This window comes from Lynx canadensis, chromosome D1 (assembly GCF_007474595.2).
Source record: "Lynx canadensis isolate LIC74 chromosome D1, mLynCan4.pri.v2, whole genome shotgun sequence".
Taxonomy (NCBI): Eukaryota; Metazoa; Chordata; class Mammalia; order Carnivora; family Felidae; genus Lynx; species Lynx canadensis.
The window spans coordinates 81,633,384-81,659,887 of NC_044312.2; the positions used below are offsets into that span (position 1 = coordinate 81,633,384).

At 36.7% G+C, this 26,504-nt stretch overlaps 2 protein-coding genes across 3 annotated transcripts in view; one reads left to right on the forward strand and one right to left on the reverse strand.

Moving 5' to 3' along the window:
* Window positions 1–9,965, forward strand: part of ANO3 (anoctamin 3) — a 279,115-nt gene extending 269,150 nt beyond the window's left edge. Inside the window, exons 26-27 of the mRNA XM_032594840.1 lie at window positions 87–192; window positions 5,021–9,965. Coding sequence (XP_032450731.1) covers window positions 87–192; window positions 5,021–5,203 — 289 coding nt within the window. The 3' untranslated portion in view covers window positions 5,204–9,965. The remainder of the gene's footprint in view (window positions 1–86; window positions 193–5,020) is intronic.
* Window positions 9,966–16,221: 6,256 nt separating this feature from the next.
* SLC5A12 (solute carrier family 5 member 12) overlaps window positions 16,222–26,504 on the reverse strand; it is a 49,011-nt gene continuing 38,728 nt past the window's right edge. Inside the window, exons 11-15 of one of the 2 annotated variants that reach the window (XM_030332014.1) lie at window positions 25,657–25,743; window positions 22,786–22,952; window positions 21,083–21,186; window positions 18,635–18,762; window positions 16,222–16,732 (exon numbers count right to left, since the gene is read on the reverse strand). In XM_030332014.1, the coding sequence (XP_030187874.1) occupies window positions 16,580–16,732; window positions 18,635–18,762; window positions 21,083–21,186; window positions 22,786–22,952; window positions 25,657–25,743 (639 nt within the window). In that variant the 3' untranslated portion in view covers window positions 16,222–16,579. Of the gene's footprint in view, window positions 16,733–18,634; window positions 18,763–21,082; window positions 21,187–22,785; window positions 22,953–25,390; window positions 25,567–25,656; window positions 25,744–26,504 lie in introns of those variants that run through there. The other variant, XM_030332016.1, reaches the window with a different exon arrangement.

Genomic DNA, 26,504 nt, shown 5'->3' on the forward strand with positions numbered 1-26,504 from the left:
CATTTTGGAGTTTTGGTAAATTACAGCATTTGGGGCCTCCATGCTTTGGTCTCTATTCCTCACATTGTTTGTCTTGTGGATTTTAGGTACCGGGACTACAGAGGTCCCCCGTGGAGTTCTAAACCCTATGAGTTCACCTTACAATACTGGCATATCCTCGCTGCACGATTGGCCTTCATTATTGTGTTTGAGGTTAGTCGCAGGCTGATAAAATTACTATCAGTAAACCCTTTTCCTACTGATAAATTAGTTGCCCCTTTGAAGTCAGTTCCTCACTGACTTCCAAAAAAGGACTTGTGTATATCCCAGTAAAAGATTCAGATACAGTGAAACTGCTATAAGAAGTGCAAAAACACAAAAGCTGAATAATGTAAGAAGGTAGGTCAGTGGGTATTTATACCAGAAAACTAAGATAAAAGAAGCTATTAACAGTTCAACTGAAAACTTAGGTTTGAGCCTGTTAGTAACCATATTTAAAAAGGAAAGGATGGTTTTCATCATGTGATGAGAGAATCTATACTTATTCATTGGGAATAAGAAACATATTTTCTAATAACTTAATTACAGTTGACCATATGTGTGTTTGTATAAGGGACATTGCATAATTCAATAAATAATGCCCGAGAACACTTTCATAAAATGTGCATAGATTTTGATTATCAGAGTCATGTAATAATATTAGACTGTAGTCCTGTGAAGAAATTTTGGAGAAGCTACAGTATTGTTGCCTTCCTTAGCATATAAGAAGCTTGATGCCATGGAGAATTTAGTGTTGGAATATATTGAGTATCGATTCTCTAAGGTACCATTAAGTTCTATGGAAAAACTGAATGTATCTGTTTTTTTATGGAGAGGAAAAAAAGGAGACATACATAAGACTTTTGGAAAAAGTTTTTTTAAAGGCAGATATACCTCTCCACTGATCTCCAAAAAATATGTCAAATTTTGTAGTGAAACATCCTTCATCCATAAAACGAAATGCTTACCTCTAAGGTTTAATCCAGGATGAAATTCTATTTACCTAATGATTCCATGAGCTTATAAATGTGTCTCCTGATGAAGTGTGATGTTTCACTTTATTACAGGTAACATAAGAGAGGTTAAGGCATATTTCCAACCCAATGATTCTAAAAAGTCTTCTTGTTATTGTGTGTGTTTTTAATGTACACTTTTTCTTCATCTTCTTTTGGAACTCAAGTGAACAGTCTTAGTCAAATGCCTCAATTTACAGCAACCTGTCATCATGGAAACAAATGATTCCCTCTTTATTTTTTCTTCTTTATTCCTCATTACTAATTCCATTACCCACCCACTCCAAAAGCACCCACTCTTTTTTCTTCAGTAGAAATTTTCCCACATGTTTATTTGAACATACACATATGTATATATAGTATTGTTTTAAGTGTTCTTTTTTCAAAATTACTTCAATGGTATTATGCAATAACTTATTTTTGTCTCTTACCCATTTTACTTTTTTTAGACCTAGACAGAGATCTTTCTATGAGGTCTATCCATATTTAGATAATTTCTTCAGTCTCTTATGTATGATAGTTCATTGGTTTTAAATACCATAATCCCCTATGGGTGGGTACTTGGGCTTGCAATAATCTCTCCACCTCTATAAATCTCTTATAAATATTGGACATATTACCTTCTAAACATACGTAAGGGTTTTTCAGGAATATTATACTCAGGTTTGGAAATTGTTTAATTTCACATAATACTGACAGATTACTCTCCAAAATTCCCTTAGATTTTCACCAGATTTTCATATAATGTGAATTGCTAATATTTTGCAATTGAATAAGAGTAAGGTAATATTTTGTTTTAATTTTGCTTGTTTGTTTGTTTTAAGCTGTTAACTCATGTCATCAACTTTTAGTACTACAAAACCATTTTGGTTTCTTTCTTGTGGATTTATAACCTTGATCTATTTTTGGCTGAATTTCTAGTTTATTTGTTGCCAAATTTCAAGATTTTCTTACGTGTCCTACATATTAGTCTTCACCAGTTATAAATATACAAGGTATCTTTTTCTTGTCCATAACCTATTAATTTTATCTATAAACAAATAGTGTTTAATTTTGATGTCATCAGGTCCTTCATTGTTTTCCTTTTAACGTTTTTGCTTTTTTTGTGTGTAGTTTATTTAGGAAATTGTCTTATCTCCATCTCAAAAATATATTCTACTACGTATTTTACTATTAATTTTACAACCTTACCTACCACATGTGTTAAAGATATCCGGACATTTTATAGAGACTAAGGGAAAAGCTTATTTTTCTCATTCAATATAATTTTTATACTGCTGTTTATTAAATAATATATTATTTAACCATTGATTTGTAAACCCACCTCTGTAATATTCCAATTTCCTATAGTAGGTGTGTCCCCGGCCACAGTGTTCTTATTTCATTACTCCATTTGTCTATTCCTGTTCCTTATCACACTATTTAAATGTCCTGGCTTTGGAATATATCTTCATATCTGATAAAGCCAGCCACTTCCTACCCCTGCCAAGTCTGCTTTTTTTTTTTTTTTTTTTTTTTTGAGAGACAAAGTGCAAGCAAGCAGGGGAGGGACAGAGAGAAAGGGAGACAGAATCTGAAGCAGGCTCCAGGCTCTGAGCTGGTCAGCACAGAGTCCGAAGTGGGGCTCAAATTCACGGACTGAGAGATTATGACCTGAGCTGAAGTTGGACGCCCAACCTATTGAGCCACCCAGGCGCCCCAAGTTTGCTTTTATTTTTAAAAATTGCCCTAGCTCTTTAGAGTTATCCATCATTTATATACATTTCAGAAGCCATTTTTCAGGTCCCCTCAAATATCATGCAAGGATTATGGTTAGAATTGCATTTATAGAAAACATATGTTGACTTATTTACAAAATCTGTGCTGATTCATTAATAAACATGAAATTTATTCAAACCATTCTTACATACTTTAATAGAGTCTCAAAATATTCTCTTGCTTGTTCATTCCTTTTTATTTCCAGAAACTTTGTAGATATTTTTATTGCTGTTATAAACACTGTCTTAGCCTCCATTATGATTTGATTGATTTCTGTCGGAATTCTAATGGTCTTTTCTAACATGTGCAATGTTCCTTGTTTAAGTCTTTCATTGGTTCTAACCTTCTGTCTGTTAAATCTGTTGGATAGCCTTTTCAAGTGATAATACAAGTTGCAAATAAGGACAGCTTTGTCTCTTCATTTGTGAGGTTTATGCTCATTTCTCCTGCTTTCCTTACTGTATTGCTGGAAATTTCAGTAGGATATTGAATAGCAATGGTGTGAGCAATTGTATCTTGTTTCTAAATTTAATGGAAATACTTCAGATTTTTTTAAAATATATTTGCTGCAGGTTTTTTGTTTAAGATACACTCTGTCAGTTTAAGAAAATTATCATCTGTAACTGGTTACAAGGCTGCTTTGATAAATGGTAAACTTTAGCCTTTTAAAAAATAGATTTTTTAAAATACTGAATCATTCTCTCTATGTAAATCCGTTTATAGCTTCATTTATTACCATTGTATAGGACTCGGAGCATATTCTTCACTGTTTTAAATTATAACAAATGTTTTTGATTTTTATTTCTATACTTTTGAGACCCATTGCTGGATATTTATGTGCATACCAAATATACGATCAGGAAAGAAACTCCCAATCTACTTTTCTATGGTGACTACGACAGGCTTTACTGTGACCTACTGTGCAGTGCAATTTCCTGAGGCACTGACGTAAACCCAGTTAAAAGTACCTTGAATTCCTCCTTTCCACATAAAGAGAAGATTGTCACAAAGTCCTGTAGGTAAATTCTTTTTTTCCACACATCATCCTAACTCTATCAGTATCAGATTTTCTTTTCTGAGCAACTGAAAGGTCTACTCTTCTCCATGGGAAAAGAAAAAGGATGCAGTTATTATAATAGGAGATAATATTTAAATGTTGCTTCTATTGCATCAAGCCCTTCTTTAAGCCCTTCACATATATCTGCTCATTTAATCCTCATAATAACCATTAAGGGATATCATTCCTGTCACCATTTTAGAGATTAGACACAGAGAGCGTAGGTGATTTGCAAAAGGTTACACAGCTAATAAGGGTCAGAGGATGGTTCAGACATAGGCAGTTTCATTCAGCCTCTGAACTTTGGACCACAGGCTTATTACCTTTTGGTTTTTGGTCCTGTCTTTTTTATATACGATACTTTTGGCAGTCTATTTTTAAAAATTAATACATTTTTATCATAAAGGAATTATGTAATAGAGACAAAATATTTTATAATATTTGAACTTACTAGAGTAGAAAATCTATGAAATGCATGTTCTGGAGATTGAGTCCACAGTCTCACAGAATGCAGTCATGGACAGACTGTATTCTATGTGGCTTATACAATGTGATTATGATCTATCAGACCTGAGTTTTCCTGGATGTGGTCTTTCTCATCTCTATATATCAATGCATGTTATAATAGGATTGCATAGTATATAAGGATTTTATAGATGTGAACTTAAGATTCATTCAGTGTTTATAAAGTGATTTTTAACATGTGGCACCTAAAAGAGGAAAGAATTCTCTTTTCTCCTAATACTTATGTGATGGAAGGCAACAGTATAGTTGTTCCAATATAATTTCTTTAAAATTTTTTAGGTTTATTTATTTTGAGAGAGAGAGAGAGAGAGAGAGAGTGTGTGTGTACCAGCACAAGTAGGGGAGGGGAAGAGAGAAGGAGAGACAGAATCGCAAGCAGGTTCTGCCCTATCAGTGCAGAGCCTGATGCGGGGCTGGAACTCACAAACTGTGAGATCATGACCTGAGCCGAAATCAAGAGTTGGATGCTTAACCGACTGTAGCACCCAGGCACCCACCAATATAATTTCTGAAAATACTAATATTCTAGATAGTACACTCTGAGTTCTGATGCTTGATTGTAAGGCAAATGCAACATTGTTCACAATCTGTTCTATAATTGGCATTCCAGAATCATTGAAAACTGTACTTTCTCCTCTTAAATTCGCAGCACCTTGTTTTTGGGATCAAGTCATTCATCGCATACCTGATTCCGGATGTACCAAAGAACCTGTATGACCGAATACGACGGGAGAAGTACTTGGTCCAAGAGATGATGTATGAGGCTGAACTAGAACATTTGCAACAACAACGGAGAAAAAGTGGTCATCCTGTTCACCATGAATGGCCTTAGTTAATACCTGAGGGGCAGTACCAATGGTGGGAATGATAGCAACCTTAAATTCTAGGGGGGATCCAGGAGGAAGGCATACCTGGCAAACCATATATATGATATGTTACTTGGAAATGCATCACAGCCATCTCTGAGATTTGGAATATCCAGGCTTCTAGGGAAGAAAAAAAATGACTCATGACATCTAAATGGTTAGATTGACGTTGCAGGAAGCCGGGATCTAATTCTCAGAACCAGCCTCAGGGAGTTGTGTGTTTGGAGACCTCTACCTTCCGTCAGCTGCAGTGTGATAGGAAGGGTGATGGTGAGGTTTCTAGCAACAGTTTTCCATGTAAACGTTCATAAGCCAGGCATGCTTACAGTATCACCTGCTCTTCAGTCACATACTAATCTGACTTTGGAAACTTAGGTGAGTTGAGATACTTACAAGAAATGACTTACATCAGTTATTGCCTTTGCTGCCAGAATTCCATGTCCCTTCAGCTTACAAGTTTGGGGAATTTTTTTTTCTGAGTTTATGGATCTGTGCTACAAGGAATTTATGCTGCTTTACATTGACTATGCAGTCGAAGAGTTGCACACCTTTAGTAGTCAAACCAAAAATCTAAGATTCTAAAAAGAATATCATTCACTGAAACATACTCTATAGCATTGGCCACATTCAAATGTGTTGTATCACTGACAGAACAAGTTTCACTGCCTTTTTTTTTTTAAATTAAATTTCAGTAGAGCCACATACTTATAAAATATGGGTGTTTATTCTCATATCATTTAGAATATCACTCATCCATATTTTACCGTGGAGGGCTGTTTTATAGTATGTTTAATTTTTTCCTCCCTAGTTTATTATAACAACTCTCACAGAATAACAGAATAACTTGAAATGCTGTAAATATGTTAGTTTTCCTTGTATTTTTGCACCTTGGCAATATGTAATGCAAGTTACATTTTGTGCAGCTCTGAGATCAGTTACATGGTATGCCATCGTGACTTATTTATTCAGGAAATCAGAAGCCAAATGCTTTGCAACACATTAAGCTTTTCTAACAATGTGCACTTTTGTTCATGAGCTAATGAAAACAATGCATGAATATAAATTTATATTATTTGTAAATATACACACATGTATTTTTTGTTTTATTTCCTTTTCATCAGTAAAGGGAGTTATCTGTTACTGTTTCTTTGATAGATTGATTTGGTTGATTTTTGAAGACTCTCTAAAACCAAGATCAAATCAACAATGACAGACATGGTTTTGCTTTGTTGTGGAGTTGCTATTTCGGTGTCAACTCTGTGTTATTGTTCACAGGCAGATGCAATGGGAATGATGAAACCTCAAGTAACAAAAGTCTGGCGGAGGCGTAAGCTCTGGGAGCAGGTGGGGAAGAAAGAGGAGAGTTGAAGTAAGGGAATGTGTGGGAGAAATCAAGACACCTTTCCTTGCGAAAAAAATCAAAACTGATGTCAGTTTTCCTCCCCTGGGAATGGGGTGGCGAATTACATACTCACACATTTATATACATATATATAGTGATATATATGTATTGTGTGATTATTATTTGTCCAATTAGGGTTTTTTTCCAATTAAAAATTTTCCAATTTTTTCCCAATAAAATTTTCCAGTTTTTTCCGATTGCTTTCCAAATAAAGCATGGTTGTTTCCAAAATGTATAAAGACCAGATTAAAGACAATGGAAATAAAGCTGCTTTGTATATATGCTAGAGTATCTCTAGTAAGAAAATTATAAAGTTTCTCTTACTGGAAAACTATTTGCTATCATTCTAACCCTGAAAATGTTTTTTTGTTTTTTGGTTTTTTTTTTTTTACTTCTTCTTCTTTTATTCCAGGAAAAAGCTGACAGATTATAGTTGTTCGTTGGTTTGTTCTTGTAAAAATGAACACTTCCCCACTTGCCCTCTGATTCTGGGCAAAAGGAAAGACCCCAGACTCTAAACTTCCCTCCCAAGCCCTTGTTGCCAAGGACTCTTACATTCAGATTCCTCGGAGGTTCTGTTTCTGCCACCTGCTAGTCATAACAACTAGTTCCACTAACTGCACAAAGGAGTTTTCAACTCCTCCATGTTTGTAGTATCTGCAGCATTTCCTTTTATTTTGTTAGTTGAACGTATGCCATGCCTGAGGATAAATGTTCTGTACGCCTATTGAAGACATAAATGAACCTGACATTTATGTCTTTCCCAAATTAGGGACACAAGACAAAAATATTTGTCTTACTGTAGAGCAAAGAATAGTGATAGTCATGCCCTTGAGAATTCTTTCTGCTCTGAGTTATTTTTATACTATCACCATCAGTGTTTAAAATCGTATTGATTGCCTAAAGAGAAAGAAAACGAAAAGAGAAAGGCATTTTCAATAAAAAATTATAATACATTGATTTAGGCATTGCTGCCTTTGGTAATTTTCGAGACCAATAGAAAATGAGAGAATCACCGAAAAAGTTACCTGAAATTCTCCTTTTGTGAAACAATGCAGTAGAACCTAGCTATGCTTTTATGGTTGTTGACAGCAAAATATTGACAGCCCCTCACAGTATGTGAGTTTTAAGTCACTCTGCTTTCGTCGAGAGATATGTTTTATATCATGGTTTTCATAGGAATACAAATTATTTCACAAAGATTTATATAGCACACACTATTCTCAGGAATTCTGTATTACATGAATGCTGCTTATCTATTTTCATATTCTAAATCGTTGTCTTTTCAAGCAAATGACTAACATATATGTGCATGCAGTCTGCCTTGACAAGTTGTTCAAAGCTGAAGCACTTTCCCAGTCCAGTGTGTGAAAAATTTATCAAGACTATAGCTGAAATAGTTTGCAGTTGTCTGAGCCTGTGCACGCACTTTTCGATAAAATGCTGCTGAGTGACTGCATGATGAAATACAACTTCTGAACGCTGCACTTTCTTCCAGAATGGCTGTTAGCACAATCTGTTTTAGAACGGAATGGAAAGGAACCTCTTTCACTCAATAAATTGTGTGATACGGTATTTTTCCTATAATTTGCATGTTAAATTTAATCATGCTTGTTTTTTCACTATAAGTTGGAGTGTGTTTGGGGAGAAGGGATTGCTCATTCTTTAGCTCTAAAGGCAATAGTTTCCTATTCTTGCAAGCCCTTGTTACACTCTTAAAAAGTTTTGGCTATTTGTTCTCTGATAAGCTCATTGTCATCATCAAGGCATTTGCACATGAAAAGTACAGATGGAATACCATACTGATTCTAATAATGCTTTGTTCTAGAAACAGAGGGGAGAGGAAGGTTGATTTGTTCTTATGAAAGCAGTAAATGTTTTTCACACAGAAGCATTTTCTTTTTTTCACACTTGGAATGACTCCACAAATCACCATCAAAATCTCCTTAGGATAGGAATTTTAGCACAGATAAAGTTCATGCCAAGAAAGGAGGACATACAGGGACAGTGTAGCCAACTGGCAACAATAGGCTACCAAATTACCCATGTTCTCTCAACTTGATGCTCAAAATTGAAAATTTAGGTTGCCGGAAGAGTTGTGTAACTAATATGGTTGAGCTGATAAGTTTGTCAATTGGAGGCAGGTAACCATAGGCCCAGGGTATGGTGTGTGTGCTTGTGTGTGTGTTTGTGTGTGTGGGGGGGGAGGGGGGGGTGCACGTATGCATACTTACTCTCTGAGATATGCCCAACTCAGTCCTACTATGGTTATAAGGTATTTCCACTACATTTTCCCCCAAATCACTATAACAGGTTTTAGGAATAATTGTAGATTTCATCCAGAGAATAAGTCATCATCTTATTCTTTCTGGTATTTTCAGTCACTTAGGAGAGAACGTTTTAGGAATGGCCTAAAAAACCCGGCTTTTGATAGAAATGTGTGAATTTCTCTACAGGCATTGCTATTCAAATTGAAATGTGCCAAGAGTTGTCTAACTGGAAGATTGAGTTAGCTTTAGCTAGAATCATTGGTCAGACTAGGTTCCTACTACCTAAGATGTATGCATTTGCAATGGTGATGTCTTCAATGGAACTTGCCATCTGGATTCATCTGAAAAACTACATCCACAACCACATTTGATGGTTTTCTTTCCAGAAAACACAAGTATTATAGCCACTATGTTCTAGCAACATCCACATTAAGGCATCTTTTTTTCAGGAAAGGAAAATGAAAGCAGATACGTTGATAAAAAAGAGACTCATTTAGGATAAAATCCAATTTCTTGTATAATCAAAATCTACTCTTGGGGAGAAGCAGCTTATCCATCGAATCTCACTGTTTTATATGATGATCCCACTTTGTGCCCCAGCAGGATTCTCCCTAAATAAAACTGGTTCTAAATCCAGCTGGCTCCAAGTGAGTCTCGAGTACACGAGAGAGTAAACTGTGTGGATGCTGTGTTACATCTTTCTTTAAGAAAGAAGGGGGCAAAATTTCCAGACATATGCCTATATTGACTTCCTCAGAATATTTATTTCCATCTTAATTCTCTCTGTGTGTGGAAAAAGCAGTTTCTCTGCTTTCCGTTTTTCAGAAGGGAAAACTTCCTAAATTATTAGTTGAAAAACAAAATTTAATGATACCTATTAAATAGTCCCCACAAAATATAACTGTTATATATATGGATGGCTAACCCCATGTGGTATTCACACTGCCTCAAATGCTTTATAATTATTTTGTCGGTGTCCATGCCACTCAACATTACCAGGTGAATATAGTCAGCCTAATTTATTTTTTAAATGATTATTTTTTTAAATAATCTCTATGCCTTACATGAGGCTTGAACTCACAACCCTGAGATCAAGAGCCATGCCCTCTACTGACTCAGCCAGCCAGGTGCCCCCACATCAGGCTAAATCTAATTTTTCTAACAAATAGTATGAGCCAGACTTTCCCCACTTTTCATTGAGAATAGGGGGATTGAGTGGCCAGAAAAATCTGATGGCAAAGATAATTGTGGAAGCAATGTTTGGGGTATGGTTGAGGGGATGTAGAGACTTTCCTACCTAAGCAAAAGTGCCTGCTTTGCAGGTCTTATTTCAGCTTTTTCTGTGCACATACCCTGACTTCTTTCTGACTGAAAAACAACCACAGTTTCATCCATTCTGTAAAATTCAGAAGAAATGAAGTTTTTTCCCATTATTTTTTTTCTTTATCTATTTTAAGATTACAGAGCTAAATATGGTAAGCTTAGATTTCAGTGACAAGTCTAGCCAAAGAATAAAAGTCTCAGTTTTCAAAGCTGAAGATTAAAAATGCACTTAAAAATATATGCAATTTTATCTTTCTAAGATGTGTGGCTATTGGCATCAATATTGTGTTTTTCATCTAGGAAGCAGCTAGTGGAGTCCTTTAATTGAAGAGGAAGTTTGGGGAGGAGACAGTGGTTTCTCCAACCATTTTTATTCTTACGTGGATTATTATTTACGAAGGATCATTAAAGACTCCTTCTAAACTCTCGTAAGAAGTTGTAATGCCAATTTAAGGAAGATTTGCTCCTTTGAAATAGATTGACTCCATTTTTCAGGTTACCATTCTTGAAAGGTACATAAACCTTTATTATGTAGATTCCAAATCAATGACATTGGCTCTACAAATTCTGCTGACTGTCTTACGCTGTTACAAATAAGCAATTTGTGGATTGCTCATTTATTTTCTTACATGGCAGTTACATTAGGGCATTGAATCAATATACTACATGAAATTATTTTTTAGCTTTTAAATATGTCAAAGCAGATTCTGTAATGAGGAACTGGATGTTCAGAACATCTGTATATACACAATTGCTTTAACATTTTTTAAAAACAGATGAATGGTTGTTTCTGGGAATTCCTAAGGACAAAAAAGCCAAGGTCCATAAAAGACATCACCATTATATATTGCTTTTCTTAATTTATAGTAACCTATTATATTAAGTCATAAAATCCTTCTCATGGTTACTTCTGAGACAGTAGTAACTGTGTTTGTGTGTGTGTGTGTGTGTGTGTGTGTGTCCCCAAGCCTTTGGGCAGCCCAAATATTATAGATATTATCCAAAATATGTAAAAGAAGTCATGTTAATATAGTATGTCAAATCTTATTTTGATGTATGATTACTTGGTGACTTGGTAGACCTGCCTTAATCTATTAGGTTTATATAAAAGATTTTTGAGTGGATAACTATTTGCATCCCACTCCTAACCCTGTAGAAAATATTCACATTGATCATTTAAATACACTTCAATCTGAACTTACTTTTAAAAACAAATAATTAAAAGTTATGTATCTTATATATCTATACTCATTCTACAGACATTTTACTTAAAATTGAGTAGTTGTATAAATACAGCACTAAATTTAGAAGTATTTCATAGCTGTGTGAAAAAAGACACACAAAATTTGAAAATAGAAAAATATAATTTTAAATTTCCCACTAATATACAGAAATATTAACAACTAACATTTCCACAATAGAGTAGGATTATTTTTCTAATTTGTCATGAGAGTATAATGAGAGAGGCACCAATATCTTCTCACACCCCAAGTAAGGGCCATGTTCTGATTAAATAGCCAAATATTTGTATATTTAACTCTGTCTTCTGAAGATAGCCGATATTTCAAACACCAGGAGTGCAATAATAGAAAAGGGGGCTTATGAGTGCTTGTTACTCACATAGGCATTTGCAAATCTAGATTGGTATGGTCAGGAGGTTGGAATGGAAATAACAGCATTAACTCTTTCCAAGAATTACAAATAAAAATAACCCATTAGATGATTATCAATTATGAATTATACTTGATTAAAATTTTGTTTCCTTTTAATATCATTGGTAATATCAATTACATTTTAGTTGTTTGGAAATAGATTATACTTCAAGGTTATTAATGTTGGATAAAAGAGGTAACTTTACAGTAAACCCAGCTACCTTACAATACTGAGATTGAGCACATGAAATTTCTGAATATACAAATGTATACATAGAGAGCTAAAATGTCTGTAGCATTTTAAAACAACTTATTTCTAAGAACAATTTAAAAGGAGATTGCTCTACTTTTTTTTCTATTTACTGATCTTATCTTTGTAATAATGTTTAAGTAAGATTGTAATACCATAAAGATTTGAAATATTGTTTGCAAGTCCCCTGGTGTGTGGTTTATTTCTTTTTCTCTTTAGAATGAAATGCTAGAACCCTATAAAATCACAAAGGAATGAAATTTATGTTCATGGAATATTATTTGAATTAAACAACGGAAAAGCCCTTGCCCCTTCTGCCGTTGTTGGAAGAATCACAGTTATAAACTGTGCACTGAGTCATACACGTGGCTTGAGATGCCGTTTACTTATAAGTGTTACATTGGTAATACTTAACAAATCATATATATGAATATTGCATTTTCAGTAATAAACTTATCTATCTTTATAACAGTGGGTTTTTTTTCTTTTTTTCAAGAATTTAGGACCCTTAGAAATCATACTTTATTTAAAATTGCCATTCAAAGGCTACTGTTTGGAAATTAATGGCAGGACTTTTAGTTTATAGTTTATGGTTACCTTGTTCTAATTCTTAAACTGCTTCAGTAATTCACATACTAAGCCAGTATCTTGAAAATTCTAAAGAGAAACAGTGAACCAATTTAACTTAAAATGAATACTGTAATATCACTTTCTTTATATACTGCAGACTAACAAGTATTGAATGTTTTGTGGGGGCCAGTCACCATGCTAGTTCATATGACTTACCTCTATAAATCTTCACAACAACCCTATTACATAGGGACAATTTTTGCTCCTTTTAACTTGTAAGAAACTAAAGTCTAAAAAGTCTTGGCCAAGATTGCTGAGACAATTTATGTCAAAACTTACATCTAAACCTAAGCTAAGTCCAATCTGTCACCTTCATCAATAAGCTGTACTTCTTGGGGCACCTGCTTGGCTGAGACGGTTAAGCATCCACTTCTTGATTTCGGCTCAGGTCATGATCTCAGGGTTTATTTGTAGGATGGAGCCATGCATCGGGCTCTGTGCTGATAGTACAGATCCTGCTTGGAATTCTCGGTCTCCCTCTCTCTCTCTGCCCCTCCCCTGCTCACTCTCTCTCTCTCTCTCTCTCTCTCTCTCCCTCCCCCACACAAAATAAAGATTAAAAAAAAATAAGCTGTACTTCTTGCTCCAAATGGTACCAAAAAGAATATCAGTGACCAAAATGAATTCATCAGAATGAATGGAAGAGAACACTGAAGTCATTCCATTTCATTTTTACTAATATTTGTGATTGAGTTTAAAAGAAAGAGACCAGCATTAAGTTTGGCACATTTTAGGCCATCTTAGAACTCATCATTCATAGCTCCATTTACTGAGAATATCCCTGGTCATTCTGTGGCAAAAATGGCCACAAGTTCAGCGCATTTCCATGGCCCGGATTTAACTTGGCACTGAACAAACCTTATACCACACCAGCAACCTTGACACAAGTCTGAGCTGATATTCCTAGGGAGGAGTAAGAGTAGGAGAGGTGCAAGAAAGTAGTCAAGTCTATTGGCTGCACTTACTTCACAGTTTCTTTCTGTTTAGCCACACAACAAATGTGGTTCCCGGACACTGTGGAAGATGGTTTTTCTCTTGAACTCCCATCTGGTCTCTACCTGAAGCCTTAGATTTTTCCATATTTGTTCAAATAGGAAGAATTAGGAGGGATCCTTATATTGACCTCTCCAAGCTCTCAGAATGTTGTCATAATGAAAGACGACAGAGCCGTTTTTATAATGATGATGATGATGATGATATCTTCCATTTGTAAGTCATTTTATGCCTTGATAACACTCCAGGTAAGAGAATTAGTGACTAAGAAAAGAAAAAGTGTCCCAAAAAACCTTCTGGGAAAAATGCTGACCTAGTGATATCTGTGGGATAATTTGTGAGTAAAATTTGTGAGTAAAATAAAGAACTATTTAGTCCAGTTTGTTTTTGTACAATTTCAAGTGAAAGTCCAAAATCTTGAAATGTATTATTTCTATATAATACACACACACACACACGCACATGCCCCAGCAGCCTCTCACCCAGTGCCTTGAGTGTCTGGTGTGTCTGGAGAAGCAGCTCCATGCCTTACTGGTTCTTAGCAGCAAAGACCACACCTGCGTGCAGGCACCTATGCACTTCCTGGGGAGGGGGGCAGCTGTCAGCTCAAAATGTCTGCTTTGGCAGACTTCTATGTGCTCTCTGATGCCTGAGTGTCTGCTGATCAGTTCAGACACGCCTCGGGGACTGTGGTTCATGCTCTTGCCTGGAAAGAACACCATTCTGTGTTCTTTCTCCAGCGTTAGAATCTCTGACGGGGATGTGGTGAGAAGGCAGGATGCAGGGATAGTAACGGATTTATCTTTTCCTTAAAGTAAATAAGGGGTAATTTATCAGTAAAGCATTCCTCTGGGGGGAGAAAAAGCCACATATCCAGTAGCTGCTGTTTATGAAATTCTCATCCTCAGAGTGGTTGTTTCCATTCCCAATCATAAGATATTAACTAAACCAATGAGGTTTGGCCAAATTTTCAACGTTCACCCAATATATTTTTGAGTCTCCAATTCATAGGAATGTCCTAATTACTAAATCGTTTAGAAAACAATTGCGCCTTTCAATCTACAAATCCTTAGGTCAATACCTTCATTACCTTGCTGGACTAGAAAAAGTGTTTCTAGAAATTCTGCTCCTTCTCATTTTCAGATATTTTTCCAAATGTATTTTTTACTTATTCTTTCCTTCCTTTTCCAAATGTATTTTTTCTCATGTCGCTTATAAACCACAACCCAATTCTCTCGTTTTCTCCCTGTATCCTTCTCTTCTATTGAGTGGAGGGAGAGAAGACAAGCATTGGGATGTGGCTTATAAATTCCAATTGTTTTTTAGTTCCTTTGCATATTTTTTACCACTGATTTTTTTCTATATTCTCTCCCTAATAACAAATACTGGTTACATAATTTTTCCCCAAATTGTGCTTCTTTTAAGGTTTTCTCCTCCTGGGTTACTTTTAAACAACATAGCCTTTGGGACTTCTTATCCTTGCCCATTTGGACCATTTCTTTTTATTTTGCTGATATATTATTTCTAGACCTTTTGATCTCACCTGGCCACCAAACTAAATATCTGACACCTGCCCTAATGGACCTGACGCTGAAATGTTGGCTCGTTTCCTACTATCTTTCCTCTGGTCTAGCCCCTGGGGCACTGGTTCTTTTTCACTTTTTAAGGATTTCATTTTTTCGCTTCATCCAAAAAGCTTGCACTGCCTCTCCATTTGTTAACTATTGTTCAATTGTTTCCTGTCACTCTAGAACTTAAAAAATAATTTTTGTGAATTCAACTGTATAGATCTTTATTTCTCTCACCTTAGCCTGGTGGAACATGTTGAGCTGGTGTAGAAGAGCTAAGTAGAATATAATACCTGTGGATGAGGTATTTTGCTCCAAAGAAGACCCCATGACTAGTGAAATCTGTGGGCTGCTAAGCTACTTGCAAGATTCTCTTCCAGGTGCCATCCTAACAGCCTCCTACATAGGACATGCCTTTTTCCTCTTTACCCAGCCCTGGGAAAGCCTCCAGACTTTTGTTGAGCACAATCATTTTTCCCTTGTAAGGTGATAGAAAGAAAGAAATACTACATCAAGAGCCCAAAGGGAGCGGTGTGTTTAGTTATGATTGTGGCACTCACTAGATATACCAGTCCCTCTCCTGTACTGAGCAAAATTATTTATAAGGCTTGGTCAGGACAGCTGTAGTAGCAGGGATGACTGGAAGAAGACTTAAAGGTATGGGGGTGTGGGTTGAGGGGGTTGATGGCATTTAAGTGTTCCAACTGTAACTGCAGTGTGGGGTGATGTGAAATGTGCCCACATATATGTGAGATATGGGGGCTGGGGTAGATGGCATTCTTCCCTTTTATCAGCAGTGATGGAGAAGCATTTAATATGCATACCCCCTTCCACATTCTGCCTGTAAACTCCAAGATACTTGATTCTTAGGGAACCATCAAAAACCAAACCAAACAAACAAAAACCCTGAAGTTTAATATGACATAAAGCAAAGGGACTGATTCTTTTCACTGTGGTAAAATCCAGTCCTAATTCAACCCAGAAGGAACTTTGCCAGTACACTTAAGGTTTGGCTGTTTCTTCTCATGTGAAAGTTGGGGTCTTCCAAAGAATATCCTGGGAATATGCTGGAAACAGTCATTTTATTTGTAGTTATAAATAAGTATAAATAGATATGAGACATCCCTGTCTTCTAGCAGTGGCAACTACACAAGTCTGCTAACCCATAGGCACATAGTACATGGTCTGTGTGTATCTGTGTGTGTGTGTGTTGTGTGTGTGTGTGTGTGTGTGCGCTACACTCGCATGCATGTGTTAGAAATGAGTAATCTTCTCTAGTGCCATATTGTTGTAGCTTTTGTCCTTGGGATCATGGCCTGGAATATTGACCAGGTCTTCTTGCCTGAGTCCATTCTGTAAGACAGATTCAGCCCCTTGTTTCCAGGAACTGCCATTCTCAAGGTTTTCCTGAAGAAAATGGAAAAAAAAAAACCACAACACATATTAAAGAGTTAGTCTTAATGTATTTCAAATCACTCTCAGTGAATCTTGCTCAGCACCACCCCCAAATGATATAATATGATCAAATGATATGATATCAAATCAAATGTTATATAAATAGGAAAGCAATACATTTCTTAATTCATAACTATGATGATTCAATTCATGTAAGTACTATCTCTAATGATAATAAAAACAGAAAGAACAATTTAGCGAACATTCGCAATATATCTTGTGTTGTGTGATGAAATGTATATTGTATATCTTTCAGTTAGTATAGTAGCCCTGTAAGGTAGTAGCGTTATCTCCTTAGGAGAAACAAACCTATGTCTCAGACAGTGGTGCTGCCCTTCCTTCATGAACAACAAGGCCTCTTGATCATAGCAGTGGGACCTACATGCAGACTCCCCCAGAGGTTGCCTAATGTCATTCTTTAGGAAAGGAACCCAATAATGACATACTAAGTATTCTCTCCCACTCTCAGCTCAGCCTTGAGAACAGAAGCTGCCTGTATCAACAGGATTTATCATTCATTCCAGAAAATTCTTGCCCAGGAATATAAGTCGCAAATCAGTAAATAGCTTGATTATTTCCTTCTAGAACTTCCTCCAAACCCATTTACCAAACAATGAACTGCTTGATCAGCTGCTTTCTCAGCAAAATAGAGTGTCTTCGCATTCTGAATGCCTCTCAAGACGGTGCTCTCCTTTCTTCAGTAATTATTAAACTCAGTTTTACTTCACATCCATATTAATATGGTGTTTTGGGGAAGGAGAACAACTGACCACTTTGGTGATGTGATATAGGTAAAGAGTCTGTCTTCTAGAGTACTGAAAGTATGATATGTGTGGGCCTGAAAGAAAGTCAATAACCCATAACTAAGAAAAAAATATATACACTCTTACACTTAATGAGGCAGAGATGATTGACATAGATAAGACCATTTGCAAACTTAACAGGAAACGTTACATCTCCCAAGGTCCAGCTGTTGTCAAATGCTGTAATAACTCTGAGGGATTACTCTCTTACCAAATGGACCCTAGACAGCTTTGTTTTCATTCCAACTTAGACTCCTGTTAGAATCCTACAGTGGGAACCCAAACCTTACAAAAAACGTGCCCAGCATCCCTCTTGTTAAGGGTGACATTGCCTGCTTTCCCTGGAGCGACCTCCCACCCACCCCCCAGGCTGCATCAAGTCAATAAGTTAGATTTGGTCTGAACACAGGCTGTTGCTGGTGGCCTTTGGCTGATAGGAGCTTAATGACACTTGGATGGTGTCTCTAGTCTAAACAATTCTCAGTGGGATAAGGGGAGTTGGGCATCCTGCTGCTTCTCTAAGAAGTTCTCCCAGTCAATCTGACTCTATATTTGCACTTCATGGAGCTAGAGATGTTTGTGTCCAGATGGCACTGTATGCTCTCCTCCCAGTTTTCAGATATAAACTGAGTTGAAAGAGGTTAAACAATTTACCCAAGGCAAGTAAGACATGGAACCAGGACTACATCCAGGGCTGACTCTAAAGTCTATGCTTTTCACCATGATACTAGATTGTGCCCCCTGTTTTATTCCTTTTCTACTGTTCATTTTTATACTTTTCCTAGAATTCACCCTCAGAAGGGGTAAAAGGGCTTTTGGAAACTGACTACTTGCAATGCCAACAATTCACCCCAAAGGTACATTTACCTGTCAACATATTTATATGCTCAAAAGCTAATCAGCTGAGGTTAACTGAAGCTGATACTAGATTCAGATTGTAATATTCATTGCCTTCCTTTCTCACACCCACCTTTGTAGATGGTTTAATTGGGCAACAAGGGAATCCTTGTGAGCTCATGTGTGTTTTTCAGAAGCTCAAACATCAGCTTACCTGCTCAGTCCCACTGTCATGCTGAACACCACACCAGCACAGTCTTTTGTATTTCTTAGACCAAAAGCAAAATAAATTGCAAACTGGTCTAATTAGCAGTGGTTGAATATCCTTGCCACTTTGATAACCTATTAATGAAAGGACAGATGGATTAGGTGATTGCACATTTCTAGGTCTTCTATAAAGATTTAAGTATGGTATACTTACTAAGTAGGTCACTTCTTAGTATAAGAATGGAAATAGGCCTGACTGATTAATAGAGATTGGTAACTGCTCAAAGTGAGTAGGAGGATAGATTTTTAAATATCCACAAACTGTCAGGTCAGGCAAATTCACAGCTATAGGGTTAAACAGAGACACCATACTTATTTTAAAGATGGATTATGGAAAACTCTATTCTTACCCTTTGTAGGTCAACAGAGGGGATAGCAGGAATCATAATTTCTTCCTTTAGGAAAACTCTTGGTTTTTCACTCAAATCAGATATATTAGAAGCCATCAGTCAATATTTGTAAAATTAAAAAGATTATGTTTACTGTTTCTTCTTCCTGCCACCCCAGTGTCCTGAATAAGCAATACTCTGGCATTCCCTTCAACAAGTCTAGACTTTCCTGACACCTTCTTTGCAATCTTTAAAACACACCTGTCCAACGTCCCATTCCTTCAAATCCTGCTGTGGAATAAGTCAAATTGATATTTGAACCAAGCTTTAAAGGATGACAATATTTCCTGCCTAGAACTTTTGTAAATTTTGGTATCATGATAATTATTCACAAATACCCTATCTCATTCAATGGTAGTCATTAATTCAGCAGCCAATTTAGTCTAAATGTCCCTAAATGGGGTAGCAGAGTGATGGTTACAACCTTGATCCCATCCCTCCTCTGTTCCAGACACTGTGCCAGTCTATAAGCTTTTTTTCTCAAATTTATTTCTAGAGATAAAAAAATGTAGATTCCTAAAGCTTCAAATTGAAGTTTAAGTGATATATTCCCCGGCATTATGTCACTGTCAGAAGACATTCAAACAAATAAATTGTACTCCTCTTAATAATAGTATTTGCTTATTAGTGAATGCCTTCTATGTACTAGGCATATTTTATGTAGACTATAAAATATATCTAATCTTTATAAAATAGATATTGTGATTCTCCTTTCATAAGTAAGGAAATAATAAATTTTTCTATGGTTTAGTAAATGACAAAACAAGAAATTAAACATATGTGATCTTAAAGCCTGAAACACTCCATTTTCCTTAGTGTATGTGTATGAGTGGGCAGTGAAAAAGAGAATCATATAACTTCAAACTTCTAGCCAAGGGCAGCCTGAATAAGAAATATTTAATCCTGAACCCAACTATTCCCAGGGTTTCAAGCAAAGAAAACTTTTGTCTCTTAATGTACCACAAAAGAGTTCTCAAATAAGATAGATACTTTATGTCTAAGGGAAGAAGCTGAGCCTTACTAAGAAAAAAGAGTTCTATACTTCACATGGATTTTTTGTTTGTTTCAAGTTTTTGTTTAAATTCTAGTTAGTTAATATATAGTGTAACATTGGTTTTACTTCATATGGATTTAAATTTAGTTCTATTCTTGGTTGCGGGGGAAGGCTTTGGGAGATAGTAAACAAAAAGCCAAAATTTAGGGCTGCAGTTCTCATGGATAAGAAGGTTACAAATGAAAATAGAACTCAAGTGTGAGGCTCTATATTTGCCCTCAATCAAGAGCATGTATAATCCGTTTAATGAGCAAGACCTTAGGAAACAGGCACTGAAAAACATCGTCCCCTTCTGGTGGAAACCACTTTTGTCAACAGAAACTACGAGCCTATAACAGCATAATTAATGAGAAAGGAGAAGCTCAAAAGGGATGAGACTATTTCCTGCGGATGAAGAGGTTTCCCCCCTGGGAAAAAAAAGAGTTTGCGCTTGAAATGTCACCAGTTGTAAAGCAACTTTGAGTGAATTTGAGAAAGACCTCCATCTAGTATGTTAGTTAAGGCTCACCCGTGAGATAGAAGGTGGTTATGAGAGAAACTCCAGTCTCTTACTGAGATGAAGGAGGAAAGAACTCTTAATATTTAACCTTTCCTACTGATTGTTACATTACAAAGGATTTTCTTACTGCTTTACTACTGATTGTTATATTACAAAGGATTTCTTACTGCTTCTGGGGGCCATGTGTTGAAGCACCATTTCTTTTTCCTGTAATGTATGGGGAACGTTTTAAAATAGATGTTTTATATATATATATATTAATAATCATATATATATGATAATCAGGAGAATGCTTTTGCATATGAGCTTCAAGAGAGTAAGCATATCTTTGGGAAGAAGGGTTTCTTGCAGTGGATCCAAAATCACACCAGTAAGACATCCATCTAGCCCACCAATGCATGAGGCTAGCCCATGTCTTCCTTGGCCCCAAAGAGAAGAATCCATGTAACCAACCTGTTATGAAGCTGATGATTATCCCAGCAGCAATGCATCCTAAGCAGCCCACTGCACTGTAGTAAAGGTAGGAGAGCGAATACCAGGTGTCAGCGATTGCAGGTCTGTGGATGACAACAGCATGTGTCAACAGTTCCATGAGTTCCGATGTTATGATCCACAATGACTTAGAGGACTACTGAAGGTTCATTGAAGGGCTTGGCATTTCTCAAAATTCCAACACTTTAATTTTTTGCCATTTGGTTATTTTTTTAAAGAATCAATTGTAGACTAACTGGGCTCTACATTGCACTCAATCCAACTCATCCTTGCATTATTAGTAATGTATGCACTAAACTATAAGAAGTACAATGAGGACTGTGCTTTCCATTTCTTTTGTATTATTCACTCTTTAGACATTTATTAAGCCAAGATTTAGTGCCAAGAATTGTGGCAGATATTGGAGATAAGAAGATGAGTGAGCTGCAAAGTCTACATATAGGAGCTAACGGACAATCATAAAGTGGAAGGGTAGCACCTCGAATTAGGAACAAAGAATTCTGTGAGCATTTGAAAAGAGTATCAGACCCAGGCTTGTGTGTGAGACAATACCTGAACTTGTTTTTAAAGACTAGTTAGTAGCTATTCAAGGAAGGAAGGTAGCTAGGGCCAGGATCTAGCACTCCAAAAAAAGAGGATAGAAGAAGCACAGGCAGGAGGGAGGGAATATGGTGGACCTAGGAACTATAATAGGTTATTATGTGTTTGTAAGAGTTATGGAAAGGAATGCTTCTAAACTAAATGAAATTCAGAAGCAAATGGAAGCAAGATAATGGAGTGCTCATAGACTATGTAGGCAGGACCACATACTCAGGAGCACAGTCCTAGGATGTGGCTCTACCTACTTCATCCCAGTGCAGCCCATAATAGTTTTTCCACCTGATAGAGTTACGGAGCTATCCAAAATTCTTAGATTTGTTTCTATAAACAATGAGAGTGTGAGAAAGTGCATTTATTAAAGTCAGGTACAGTGCTACAGGCTGTATTTATCCTTTCTTACTTAATCCTCTCAAAGCACAAGCAAAGTAAATATTATTTCCCTCATTTTTCTTTCAAAGTCTCTTGAGAATTCACGAAGTAACAAGTTATTAACTTATGCAGAGACAGAGTGGATAAATGATAAAACCCACATCCAAACCTAGGCATTTCTGATTTCAAAGGCCATGATGTTCTCCCTATACCATGTTATCTCCTGCATTTTGGTGTCTTAAATTACCTATTCCGGCCAGAAATAGAAGATAAATCCTTTGTTAGGCCCCATTTAGTTTGACCTAGAAGCTGCAAGTTCACAGCAGTGCTCCCAACCCTGTGTCCACAACCATTCTACTCAGGTCCTTTACTCTTTCAAGGTCACGAACCTTGATCTTCATACCCACCCATCTATTTCCCCCCCACACACACACACACTACTTTTCTTATTTTGAACTCATAATTCCAATTAATTCTTTTGCTGAGTTCACTCTTGTGAACCTGGGATGCAGAGGAATGGATATTCAGAATATTCAACACCCCTTCATGGCACTCATCAGTGCTGGGCACTGCCCAGAAGGACTCTCACAGGAAAGCAAGACCGGGCTCATCAGACTTATCCCTGGAGAATGCCTCTTCCTCAAACCTGGTTACCCACTGCCTGGGATTGAACATCATCTTTAAGTTCCACATACCGGCTGGATAGCTCTGTAGGTGGTGATAGTGTCACATTTGATGGGACACACTGGTCTGTTGATAAAGGCAAGGGCCATGTCTTGGAGTCTGGTGCAGGGTAGATAAAGGCCCCAATGGCCACCCAAAATGACAAGGTGATTCCAGTCAGAAGGCCACCCAGTGCACCCTTGATGAAGGGAAAGAAAACGTTAGTGAGAGATTTGACAAAGCTGTTGAAAGAAAAAAGAGATGAGGAGTCCATGCCTCAGAGATTCTTACTGACCACCCTAAGTCTTGGCCACATGTGCTGGAAACAGCACACCCAAACTGCTTTTCTTCCAACTCCCACAATGCAGTCTTATTTAGGAGTAACTTGTTCCTTAAATGAAAACACAGGGGACTGCTTTAACGGTTACGATTTTTAGATTTCTAGCAGGAACTTTTTTTTCCCTCCGTTTAGCTTGTTCTTACCATTTAATCCGTCAAGAGACATACAACATGATGACTATAGTTAACATCCCTGTCTGGTATATATAGAAATTGTTAAGAGAGTACATCCTAAGAATTCTCATCACAAGGAAAAAAATATTTTTTTTGTCCATATGAGATGATGCTAAACTCAATGTAATTATTTCACAAATATGTAAGTCAATTCACTATTCTGTACTTCTTATATTTATACAGTGCCATATATCAATTATATTTCAAAACTTGTGGAAAGCCTATTAAGACCTCAGTTCCTGGTAGAAGAATTTCAGAAGCCTGGGAAAACCTCAGAAAATGGAGACAATGTCATTTTTCATTGACAGCCACTATAAGCTATTATGTAGAAATTCTTTCTCCCATATCTCTTTCCAAGTGATTCTAGCAGAGTCCCTGACTCACAAGCTTGGAGCTTTTTGTTTGGGTCTAAATATTAGCAAGCATATTTACTAGCCTTGTCATTTAAGGGTTATGCTTCTTGATAGATAAACAGTGAAAATCAATGAGTGACAGAGTCATTTCTCCTATAAAAGAGAAAGAGCAGTCTAGCAGTGATCAGGGCCACTGGAAAATAAAATCTGAATCCTCCCAGCCTCCATTAGATAGTTGAGCCTTCTATGTGAGAGAGAATAAGTTGGTAGTTTCTCTGTTTATTCAGGGAAAGACTTTTTGATAACAGGACCAGAATGTTTTCTTCATTATTGTTTGGGGAAACTAAAGCAATGTGTGTGACTTGAATACTTATGCCTTGGTCTAGACCAGAAGTCTACAAATTTCTATTACAAATAGCCAGTTAGTAAATATTTTAGACTTTGTGGGCCATCCAATGTCTGTCACAACTACTCAGTTTCTGCCCGATAGTACAAAAACGGACGTACACATTATGTAAACAAAAGGGAGTGGTTATAACCGATAAAATTATTTTTGGGCACTGAAATGTGAATTTCATATATTTATGGGTCATGAAATTTTTTTCTTCTTTTAATTTTTTTCCAATAATTTAAAAATGTGAAAACCATTTTAAGCTTGCAGGCCATACCAAAATCTGGACGCTGGTTAGATTTGGCTTGAGGGATGTAGTTTGCTGACCCCTGGCCTAACAGTGAAGGGTGAATGGATTTCAACAAGAAGTTCAACCCTCAGAGATTTGTGGTAGCTGTCTAGAAAGCCATGCTGAAAGGGTTCTGGGGCTTCATCCCTATTTTGTGGAGAGAGTCATGACTGATTAGTAGGATCAGCCATGGCCAATGATGGGGGGAGGTGACCCAAATTTGTAATGTTTACCTCCCTCTACCTAGAGCAAGGTGGTTTTCTGGGCTAAATGGAAGAACCACAGTTCACTAACATAGATAACAAGTTAATGTGTAGAATGACTAAGATATTCTGTAGCTCATTATTAGTTTTTTCATGGTCATATTGCCTTCCCTCATACTATCTCTCCAAAACATACCTATCCTTGTCAACCTCAATATCAGAAAAGTAAATTAAAACAAATAAGACTGTAAGGGAAACACTACAAATTCCCAAATGCTCCCTGCCTATCCATGCTCTTTGCCTATGTCCATAAGATTTATCTAGAATAGAGGCCAAGAAGGGTCAGATAGCTGCAGTCACCTAATTATACATATCATGTGACTCAGGCTTCATTGAGAACCCTAAAGTATATTTAAAAATATGCAGAGTCAGGTTTTTTGTAGTCTAAGGACTCTAAAAAATATATGCATATAAGCGTATGAATGGCAATAAGTGAAAAGATAATTTTGCTACATTGAGAAAATTATGATTTTTAAACTGTTTTAAAGAGTATTATATTATTTTTTCAAATAAATGTTCATTTTGATGTATATTTACTATAAAGTGATCCAACCAACATTTACTTAATATACTATTAGCTTGTAAACAAGCAAAACCAAGAACATCTACCTATCAGATACACCAGGTTTGTTTACTCTCTTCTTAAATTTGTTAATTAAGTTAGTTAAATTTGCTATAATTCTAAGTAAAATGGAGGGAAAAAAAAGAAATTTACAAAGCTTTTTTTTTAGGTTTTCAAAGTTGTCTTTAACCTAAATTATTCCCAAATTCAATATATCTTTTACATTTCATTATATGCACCCTAAATTTAGGGAGAACATTTCAAACCCTAGAGTCAACTTTGATGTCATGACATCCAGTACTTCATGTGCTCCTTTTACTTTCCTTGTTTTCAGCTTCTTAAAAGGCTTCACTGAAGTCAGAGAAAGGAGGGCTTGGTTTCTGTTTAGTTCCACCATGGAAAAAAAGCCACCATTTTTTTTTTCCCAGCCCAGAGAGATGGCCTTTCCAAAGAGAAGTGAGAAAAGAGAGAAGTTGTCTGGGCTTCATGAAGTTTTAGCTGGGAATCATGGAGAGACATGCAGGAACCTTACCTTCCAGTTCACAAAAGGGAACAGGATTCCCAGAGAGAACAGACCCAGCATTGGTCCCCCGCACATGCCGTGGATGCTGAGGGCAGCCTGTGGAGCAAGACAGATCTCAAAAACTTGCCCACTCCCCTGAATCCACGGCCACCTGGGATCACTCTCTCAGACCCAGGATAAAATTTAGCCCTAGTCCTGCTGGTACCACTCATTACTTGCATGCTTTCTGGAAGTCATTTCTCCCTTCTGGGCTCAATGATAAGCATTGTATAAAATAATAAAAATACATACATTTGTGTGTGTGTGTGTGTGTGTGTGTGTATACATACACACAGGTAATTTGGATTTGATAGAAGTAGTTTTCCCTTAAGGTGGTCTCATTGATTTGTATACATTTTCTATCTTGTCAAAAAAAACCACTTCTTTTTATAATGTACCAAATAAATGTATTTATACCTTATGTTTCATGCCTTACACAACTGATCACCTATTCTAATCTTGTTTTAACAATTCTATCATTTTGATAATAATACATTACCCCACTCCCACCATCCCATCCAGATGTTGAACATTAAGTTGGGACATGGTGGGGAGGCCACTGGACATTCCATAGCTCCGTATCTCATATTCCATTTTTAAGGGCTCCATTTTCTTTGTAGATTGAGGGAGTTTGACAAATGCATTTCCACATGTCTTAGACTCTAAGTTATTGAGCCCACTGACTTGGCAAGGGGCTTTCATGAAACTAATCTGCTGTTGGCCTGTAGCTTTGTGCCATGGTCTTCCAAGAGTCTTGGACATACACTCATTGATCTGCATGCAAGTGAACAAGCATGGGAGAGTGCCAGCATGTGTGA